Genomic DNA, 10,221 nt, shown 5'->3' on the forward strand with positions numbered 1-10,221 from the left:
TGCAGCTAGTCCCAGATGAGGGTGCTTGGGTCCAGTTAGGTGCAGCTGGTCCCAAATGAGAGTGTCTGGGCCCAGGTCCGTGTGGCTGGTCCCAGATAGGGGTGCCTGGTCCCACAGAGGTGCAGCTGGTCCCAGGCAGATGCTCCTGTTCCCAGGTGGGTGCTTCTTGTCCCGGATAGATGCTACTCGTGTGAGGTAAGTGCTTGTGAATTGAGGTAGTGAGCTGGGTGCTCTTGGCCTAAGGTAGATGCTTCTAGTCAGAGGGAGGTGTATCTATCTGATCCTAGAAGTTCCTGGTCTAAGGCAGGTGCTCCTAGATCCCAGTGTTCCTGATCTCAGCAACGAGCTCCTGGTCCACCACAGGTGCTCCTGGCCTGAGGCAGATGTGTCTAATCCTAGTGGGTTCTCCTGGTCCCAGGAACCTTACCTGGTCTTCAGCTAGATGCTTCTGCTCCAATGTCATTAGGTGCTTCTTGCCTGAGGTGTACCTGGTCCCAGGTTAGTGCTTCTGAGGTTGTGAGGTCCAGGTAATTAAGGAGAATTATGCCTCTGAAAAGTTTCCATTAAAAACAGCTATGGGCATGTGGTTGGTGGAGGGGGCACCGCTGGCTGCTGATGAGAACACAGCCGCAACCCCACTGGTTGAGATAAAGCAGGTTAGACCAGCATCTCCCCAGGACCGTCTCCCTTGTCATGGTTTATCTGACCCCATTCTTCTTCCCCCACATTTTTCTGGCACCTCAAGTTTTAGGTCACCCTCTGGGCTAGAATGGCCCTAGGGTGCACCTCTTGTTTCCTGGGCATGGGCCCAGGCCCCGCCACTGGCATGAATTGGTACCAAGCAATGGTGACTGTGGGGACCTTGAGCAGAGAATGGGGTGCATGTCTCCAGGCTCGTGGTGGGCAGAGGGGATTCACAATCTGCTGCAGCAGTTGTCATTTCTCAGGATGCCTTTCCGGGTCAGAGCAGGATGAAGGCAAGCCGCTCTGGAAAGTAGTCCCCCATCCTGAGAGGAGAGCAAGCAGGCAGCCCCCAGCATTAGGAGAGAAAATAGGAGCTGGTTGGCTGAGCAACTCAGCCGCATTCTCAGCTTGCACACTGGGTTTGACCATTGTGGGCCAAGTGCTGCTTGGGACAGAGTCCACCATCCTGGGCCAGCCACCCTTCAGGGCAGCCTCAGGGACAGCGTGCCAGCCCCTCGTCCCCACAGAGCTGGAAGGACAAATGCCAGAGACCAGCTGCTGTCGAGTGAACCCCAACCCCTGGAGAGTCCAAGTGCATCCAAGAAGAACTATGCTCCGTAGAATTTCCAGTGACCACGTTTTCCGAAAGGGGCTCTGGTGGCCTCATGGTAAGGAGTTGCGCTGCCAACTCAAAGGCAAGCAGTTCAAATCCACCAACCACCCTGTAAGAGAGAGATGGGCAATCTCCTCCTGTGAGAATAAACTGCCTCTAGAAACTCACCAACGGGCCAGCTATGGGTCATCTCTAATGACAGCACTCAACAACAGCTCCTCTGGATGGATTTGAACCTGAAACCTTTCCGTTAGCAACCAAGAACATTAACAATCTGTACCAACTGAAGCCTCCAGAAAAGAGAAAGAAAGAAAAAACCACCAAAAAAAAAAACAACCTCAAAACCAACCCTCTGTCCCTGATTCAATTCTGAGTCATGGTTTTGCCACAGCAGAGAGCAGAAGTGCCCGGGAAGGGTTCTAAGTCTGTGGATCTTTGTAGAAGCAGACCGTCTCATCTTTCCCTGTGGACAAGCTGGTGGGTTCAAACGTCCAACCTTTGGATGTGCACCCGCCAGGGACTCAAAACACTTTATCAGTTGCTGCTGAGTGGATCCCAACTCCTGGGGACCCATGTGTATCAGTATAACAGGCCCCCACAGACGTGGACAGACCCTTCTTTAGAGGAGTTACTGGTTGAATTTGAACCTCCTACCCTTCCGCTGGAAGGAGGAGTGGCATCCACTTCCATAATATCTTGCCTCTGGGGAACCCTATGAACCTGGAGGAAGGATGAAAGGCACCCAGGCGTTGAGGACTCTCCTTCATAGGGTCGTTATGAGTCGCCTGCCACTCGACGACACTTAACAACAACAACAACAACCCTTCCGCTGAGAGAATCAAGTGTGTATCCTCTCTCTATTCCTCATCAATCTCTGCGCTGAGCGAATTGTTCATGAAGCTGGATTCTAGGTAGAAGAATGTGGCATCAGGATCAGAGGAATACTCACCAATAACCTGCATTATGCAGGTGACACAACCTTGCTTGCTGAAAGTGAGGGGGACTTGAAGCATGGGTTGTAAAAGACCAAAGACTACAGCCTTCAGTTATGGATTGCATCTCAACATTAAGAAGGCAAAAATTCCTGCCACTGGACCAATAGGTGATGTAACGACTGAAGGGAAAAAAGAGTGAAACTGTCAGTGACTTCCTCTTTCTTGGATCCACAATCAATACACTTGGTACTAGCAGTCAGGAGATCAGGAGATGTATTACATTGTGAAAATCTGCCTTCAGAGACCTCTTTAAATTATTGAAGAGCAACCATGTCAGTTTGAAAACTAAGATGTGTTTGGGCCACATTGTTGTTGTTAAGTGCCTTTGAGTCTTAGATGACTCATAGAGACCCTATGAATGAAAGACACTTGTATAACTTTCATCATTTCTCCACGTTCATAGAGTTTCCGGAGGTGAGCCATTTCAGAAGTGGCTGCCACTCCTGCTTCCAAGCTTGTTTTAATTGGGGAGCTCCACCAAACACTGTCCACTATGGGTAACATGGGTAATATTATTTTGGGGCCATGCTCTTTTCAATTATTTCCTGTGCAATCCGAGAGCTGTTGTTATGTGCCCTGTGGCTCATAGCAACCCTATGTACAACATCTCTGAAGACTGCCCTGTCCTGAGCCAGTCTCACTGACTCCAACACACACTGCCCCATTACCCCAGTTACAGTATCAATTTGTCTATTCCAGGGTCTTCCTCTCCTGTGCCGTCCCTCCACCCATCCGAGCACGATGCCATTAGTTTCTGTTTACAACTGTTCCTTTTCCTTTGTGTATCCAATTTTGAGGACTCAGCCTCAGTTACCATATTGTGCTCTATTGTACATAGGGTTTTTGAAGGCCTGTTATATTTTGGAAGTGGATGACCAGTCTGAGAGCTGGACAATGAATAAGGATGACAGAGAAAAGAAATTAATGCCTTTGTGCTGTGGGGTTGGAGCAGAGCACTGAATGTCCCATCAACTGTCAAAAGAACAGATATGTCTTAGGAAAAGTGCGGCCCGAATGCTCCTTGCTTGGAGCCAAGAATGGGCAAACTTCATCTCACATACTGTAAGCATGTTTCTAGAAGAGACTATTTCTTGGAGAGGGACATCACTCTTGGAAAGGCAGAGGGACAGTGAAGGTCAGGAAGACCCTCGCCAAGATGGATTGATCCAATGACTGTGATCATAGGCTCAAGCGTGTCAGGCATGATGAGGGCGGTACTGGATAGGACAGGGTTCAGATCTGTCGCTCATAGGGTCACTCTGAGTTGTATTCGACCCTGTACACTTGACAGCAACACCACCCTTCAGTTTACAGGGAAGTGCGTGAACTTTTTCACTACCAAGACTCTCCAGGGGAGCGTGCGCGCGCGCGCACACACACACACACACACACACACACACACACACACACACTGACAGCGTGGCTCTCTTAGGCCTGGCTTCCAGCAGCTGCCAGAGGCCTCTCCCTCCCTGGCCCCCATGCTGACTTCACACACTCAGAAAGCACACCTGTGAGCCTCAGGCTGGGCTGTGGGGGCAGATCCAGGCAAATGGGCACCCCCTGGCCGCACCGCTTACTAACCAGCTCTGCTCATCACCACCCACTCACCCAGCACAAGTTGGTCATGCTGGTTACTCCCCTAGGGTTCCCTCCTCACGGTTCCTCTTCCTCATCCTTCTCCCCAGGGCTCCTGCATCATGTTCTGTCCTGCACACTCTGATTTTCTGGGTTCCCCCAGCCCTTGTCAGAGCCTGGGATCCTGGCAGCAGGGGCAGCTAAGGCTTGGTGAGGTGCCAGGAACGCATGGGTTTGCTCTCTATGGGTGCTCGGGGCTCCCAGCCAACACTCGGCTCTCTGGAAAGGACTGTGGGTTCGAGTTTCCATTCCTCTCCACACTGGAGGACTCCATGTCCCGCCTGCAGGTTGTGGGTGATAACCCTGGGCTGTGCGCTCAGATGGCCTTGAAGCCCCACGTCCTGATTGCCTAGTGCACTGGCTGTGCTTTAGGGACCCTCTTTGTCTCTGACGTGTCTCCTCACGTCTCTGGCATCCTTCTCACCTTACAGCCGGCAATGCTGCACCACTAGCACCTCAAGGTCTTCTTAAAAATGTGTTGTTGCTGTTGATGTTGAGTATAACAGGGTCGGGACCAGCAATAACTGACCTTCCAGTTGGCTTTCAGAGGCAGTCAATAACCTGACAGGAGATTGCCCATCTTTCTTCTGTGGAACAGCTAGCTGGTGGATTGAATTCTGTGCCCTTGAGTTGGCAATGCAACTTCTTACCACTAAGCCCCCAGAGCTCCCTTTTTAAAAGATAGAAACAAAAATGTACTGTCATTGACTAATTCGACCCTTCATTAACCTTGTAGCACAACATAGAACTACCCCCGAAGGATTCTGAGTCTATATTCTCCAAAATACTGAAGAGCAACAATGTCAGTCTGGAAACTAAGGTGTTCCTGATATAGGCCATGGTCTTTGCCATTATATGCTATGCATCAGAGAGGAGGGCAATGACTAGGAATGATCAAAGGAGAATTGATGACTTTGAGTCGTGGTGCTGGAGAATAGTATTGAGTATACCATGGACTTCCAGGAGAACAAACAGGTTTGTCTAGGGAGGATGAAACCAGGCTGCTCCTTGGAGGCAAGGATTCTAAAGCTTTGTCTGACATACTTTAGACATGTTGCAAGGCGGGATCAGTCCTTGGAGAGGGACTTCATGTTTGGGAGGGTGGAGGGACAGCACAGGAGAGGAAAAGCCGCGATGAGATGGATTGATTCAGTGACTGGGGTAATGGGAGTAGATGTGTTGGAGACGATAAGATTGACACAAGATAGAACAGAGCTGTTGTCTCTATGAGTTGCAAGCAACTTGACAGCACACAACAACAATTTTAAACGAGTGTTTTAGTTTAGTTGCTGTTGTTGTTAAGTTCCGTCGAGTCACTTGCGACTCAAAGTGACCCTATGTACAACAGCTCTAAACTCTGCTCTGTCCTGTGCCAATCTCATTGCCTCTGACACACTCATCCCGATTGCCCCAGTCACTGAATCAATCCATCTCCCAGAGGGCCTTCCCCTCCTGCGCCTGCCCTCCACAAGCATGATGTCCCTCTCCAAGGACCAATCCCTCCTTACAACATGACAAAAGTATGTCAGACGAAGCCTCAGAATCCTTGCCTCCAAGGAGCAGCCCAGTTTAACCCTCTCCAGGATGAATCTTTTTGTTTCCTTAGAAGTCCATTGTACCCTTACCACTCTTTTCCAACACCAAAGCTCAAAAGCATCAATTCTCCTTCTATTCTCCCTGGTCATTGTCCAGCTCTCTGACGTATAACAAGTGATTGCAAAGACCATGGCCTGTACCAGATGCACCTTAGTCTCCAGAGACACACCGTTGCTCTTGAGTATTTTAGAGAGGTCCCTAACAGCAGACTTTCCCCTCATAATACGTCTTTTAATTTCCTGGCTGCTGGTGCCAAGAGTGTTGATTGTGGAGCCAACCAGACTGAAGCTGTGAACAATCTCAATCTCTTCACCATCCATCCTGATGCTACCAATTGGTCAAGTGGTGAGAATCTTTGTCTTCTTGACTTTGAGCCTCAATCCATATTGAAGGCTTCAGTCCCTGACCCTCAGCAGCAAGTGCCTCAGGTCCTTCTCAGTTTCAGCAAGCAGGGTTGTGTCATCTGCATAACGCAGATCTTCTACTAATGGGTTCCTCATACAATCATTCCTAGACCTTTTGTTTTATAACATTAGTTACAATCTATTACTATTGGTGTTCTATGCCATGGACTTGGACCTGACTCCTGGCTGGCTCTGCAGTTGGTTTTCAGAGGCTGTGAATCTCCTAGCAGGAGCCTGGCCATTCTTCTCCCACGGAGGAGCTGAGGGTGTCAAGCAGCCTGCCTTTCATTTGACAGCACATCTCCTTACCCTCTAGGCCAACAGAGCTCCCCACCATTAATTAGCATAATTACTTGTAATGTTTAATCAATCCCGTATTCCCTTCCCTTCCTCTCCCTGCTAACTGGTGCCCTAACTGCACAGGAGCAGATTGCTACATCTTCCTCACACAGCAGCTGGTGGATTCAAACTGCTGACCTCTTAGTCCACAGCCTAGTGCTTTAAGCCAATCATCACTGAAGAACCATTAAGATGGCCAGTACGTTATTTATCCCTTCTTAGTCTTCCCCAAACCCCCATGTCAGTCTTGTTTTAGAAAGTGGCATTATGCAGTATTTGTCCTTCTGTGACTGAGATAATTCACTCAGCATAATATCCTCCAGGGTCACCTATTTTGCATAATATTTCATTAGTTCCTTGTTTTTCCGTGCTGTGTAGTATTCCATTGTGTGAATATATCACAGCTTCTCTATTTGTCCATTTGTTGATGTGCACTTGGGTTGCTTCCATCTCTTTGCATTTGTGAACAAGGCAGCCATAAACATGGTTGTGCATATATCTGTTCTCATTTCTTTAGTGTATATTCGCAGTAGTGCAATTGCTGGGTCAAACACTGAATTTAAATAAATGAGGGGAACAACTGTCTAAAATAAAAATACGATTAGGTATTACTTGCACGACAACAGTCCAGAATAGGAGATGCATAGCAAAGTGGACTGAGAGCCCTGGAAGGAGGGGCATTCTGAAACAATGAAAGAACCTTTTTAAAGAGAAAAACTAACTGGGGGTGGCGGAGTAGGGAGGAAAATGTGTGATGATGAATGAATGGAAATCCAAGTTTTCTATAAACTCTCGATAAAGTATCAATAAAGGAATAATATTTTTTTAAAAGATGGCTACAGTACCTCACAGCCCAGAGCGTTTTCTAGAACATCAGCTCTTGTGGAAATGTTCACGCTGACCCCAGCCTGGGCCTTGCCAGCCGCACACGCTCTTAAGGAGACTTCGCGGGGCGTGGCACTGATTTCCACCCCACCCCTGTTCTTCTTTCCAGTGCTCAGTTACGTGTGACGGGGGAATTCAGACGAGATTCCTGAGATGTGCAGAGAAGTTTGTTTCTGGAAAGTACCGAGAGCTGGCCTCCAAGAAGTGCGTGCAGCTGCCCAAGCCAGACCTGGGGCTCCAGCGTGCCTGTGCCCCATCTCCCTGCGCCAAGTATCCCCTGTACCCGCCTGCAGGCCCTCCAAGACCCGCCTGGGTCACTTCACCCTGGTCTCAGGTAAGTGCGCTACACTCTCAGAGATGGTGACCTGCCACAGGTGCCAGCCGGCTCAGAGGCGTCTTCAGGGCACACTCAAGCCGACCTGTAATCTTCCTGGGATGGGGTCCATCCTTGATAGCAGTTGTTGTTATTGTTGTTGTGTACCTTCGAGTCAGAACCAACTCATAGCTGCCCCTCCAACAGGCTTTCAGAGGTAGTAAATCTCACAGGAGTCAGTTGGCAGCACAACACTTAATGCAATAGACGCCACTCTGTCTCCTGCCCCTGCTCACCTGCTCTGTGCTCACCCCCAACTCAGGCTGCACCAAACGCTCCCAGATCCCGTGTCTATCTTGCTCCTGTGCAGCAGGCCAGAGGATTAGCGTGTGTGTTTGAGGTAACAGAGATCGCTTCCTGAACTGTGTGTGTGTGATCAGCTGGTCAAAAGATCAGAGCAGACAGAAAAGGTGAACAGAAGATGGCTGACCAGCTCAGCTCGTGAAAGTGTCCACAGCTCACGCCTGGTCAACCAGCTGTGCCCCTGACTCCGTAGAAACTAACCGCTCATTCCAACTGGAGGGTGTTTGTATTAAGAATTTATGAGTTGTCTATTTACTGAACTGTTCCTTGAAAGATTGGCCGTTGGAACTACCAGCTGCTGTGAGAGAGAGGAGGCAGGCTGTGTCCAGGAAGATTTACAGTCTTGGGAACTCGGTGGGGCGGTTCTGTCCATTCCTACAGGGTCTCTGAGCTGGAATCAGCTCCCGGCAGTGAGAGCGTGTGACATGGTGTCTGGTGAAGCAGAGGCTCAGTGAACAGGTTAGAGACCCTCTGTGAGACGGACAGCTACGGTATCAGCAGCCATGGAGTCGAAAACCCCAGTGGGTCGTCGAGATGGCGCATTGTGTTCTGTCATTGTGAAGAGCCAGAATCTTCAGCCTCATGTAGCTAGTAGGAGACCTGGGATTAGCTCTGACTGCCAGCAGCCCAGCCCTGTGGGCAACAGAACGCATCGCTGCCTGGTCCTGTCTCATTCTCACAGCCCTTGCTGTGCGTGAGCCCATTTCCCCAGCCACCTTGGCAGTTGTCTCTGAGGCTCTTCCTCTGTTTCTCTCGCCCTTATGCTTTACCACTGATGCTTTTGAACTGTGATGTTGGAGAAGAGTACTGACTATCCAATGGACAGCTGAAAAAGACAAGCAGATATGTCTCGGAGGGGTGAAGCCAGAGGGCTCCTTAGAGGCAAAGACGGTAAAGCTTCGACTCCCACACTTCAGGCATGTTGCTGGGAGATTCTATTCCTTGGCGAGGGACATACATCATGCTTGGAAGGGTGAAGGGTCAGAGAAGCTGAGGAAGACACCGATAGACTGGCACAGTGACTCCAGCAATGGGCTCAGTTGTGTCCGAGTTTGTGAGGATGGCAGAGGACAGAACAGAGTTGAGTCGTGTTGTTCATAGATGACTGTGACTTGTATACAATCCAACAGCACTTAACAACAACAACAACATACCTTACCAAGCATGGTGCCCTTCTGAAGAGACTAATCTTTGTTAACACGTCCACAGTCCATATGATGGAGTCTAACCATCCTCTCTTTCTCAGGAGCTTTCTGGCTATTTCTTTCAAGATGTATTTATTTACTCTCTTGGCAGTTCATGGTATATTCACTATTCATCACCAGCACCGTACTTCCAAGGCATCCATTCTTCAGTCTTCCTTATTCATCGTCTCTTGTGCATCTGTAATTGGAAATACCATAGCTTTGACCTTGGCCTTCTACCTGCCTCGGAGGACCCCTCTTTACTTTTTTTTCCCCCGAAATAAGCACCAGTTCCAGGGAGATGAAGCTGCTTGAGAATGAATTCGAGTCTGAGGAATGCTTTGGTTTCTCTGCCTCTTGAGAAGTGTTGTTAAGCAGATGCCCCACTTGTCTGTCCTATGGGGACCGCTGTGTCCCAGCCCTGCGCCTTTATCAATGACAAAACAGCTCTTGGGACGGAAGTTCTCTTCATCCTCCAGCTGCTCAGTTCTTTCAGAAATTTTAGATAAAGTTAAAAAAGGCACCGCCAGTTTCGTTACACTGGCTTTAAACCAGAATCTCTCTAACATAAACCAAAAGCACATCTTGAGTAGCTTTCACTGATCTGAAATGTTTGAACGTCCACCTAATAAATCACTCTTATCCTGAGTTCTCGGAAGGTCTTTATCTCATGTGAAGCAATTGTTTTGCTTTGTCTGTTGCATTCCATGGGCACCCAACTACTGTCTTCGGCGTTGTGGGAAATTGTCAGGGTGATGAATGGCTGGCTGGGTGCCCAGCGGGACTTGGCTCCAGCCTGGACCATTCCTGTCTGTCCCTGAGCACGTGATGCCCTATTGATCTAAGTGTCTTTGCTTATCATGCCGTCTGACGGACTGTCTCTGCGAATCACTGACTTAAATCACCGGGACGTTCGGACTGAGCTCCAGGTGGTTCCCACGCTACTTTGGCCCGAGAAGGGCTCGAGTGCAAACACCTGTCAGACTGTCCATCTGCCTCTGGCAGAAACAGGTGTGCAGTCAGCACAGATCAAGGGCCCTGCTTCATTCCGGGGGTGCATCCCTAGGACCGTGTGTGGAATGTACTGGAAACTCCTCCGCTCTGGGGAATGAGCAACGTGTCACCAAGGAGCATGTCACAGGAGGGTTTCCACAGGGGTAACTGAAGAGTGAGTTCTGTGCCAGATGGATTCTCACACACACACACACAC

The 10,221-nt window shown here is 49.3% G+C and overlaps 1 protein-coding gene across 1 annotated transcript in view; it reads left to right on the forward strand.

The window, feature by feature from the left end:
- ADAMTS16 (ADAM metallopeptidase with thrombospondin type 1 motif, 16) overlaps positions 1-10,221 on the forward strand; it is a 311,357-nt gene that overhangs the window by 294,458 nt on the left and 6,678 nt on the right. The window contains exon 21 of the mRNA XM_006901302.1: positions 7,261-7,485. Within this exon, the coding sequence (XP_006901364.1) occupies positions 7,261-7,485 (225 nt within the window). The remainder of the gene's footprint in view (positions 1-7,260; positions 7,486-10,221) is intronic.

The sequence above is a fragment of the Elephantulus edwardii genome, unplaced genomic scaffold, assembly GCF_000299155.1.
Source record: "Elephantulus edwardii isolate Elephantulus edwardi_28Jun2011 unplaced genomic scaffold, EleEdw1.0 scaffold00317, whole genome shotgun sequence".
In the NCBI taxonomy this organism is placed as follows: Eukaryota; Metazoa; Chordata; class Mammalia; order Macroscelidea; family Macroscelididae; genus Elephantulus; species Elephantulus edwardii.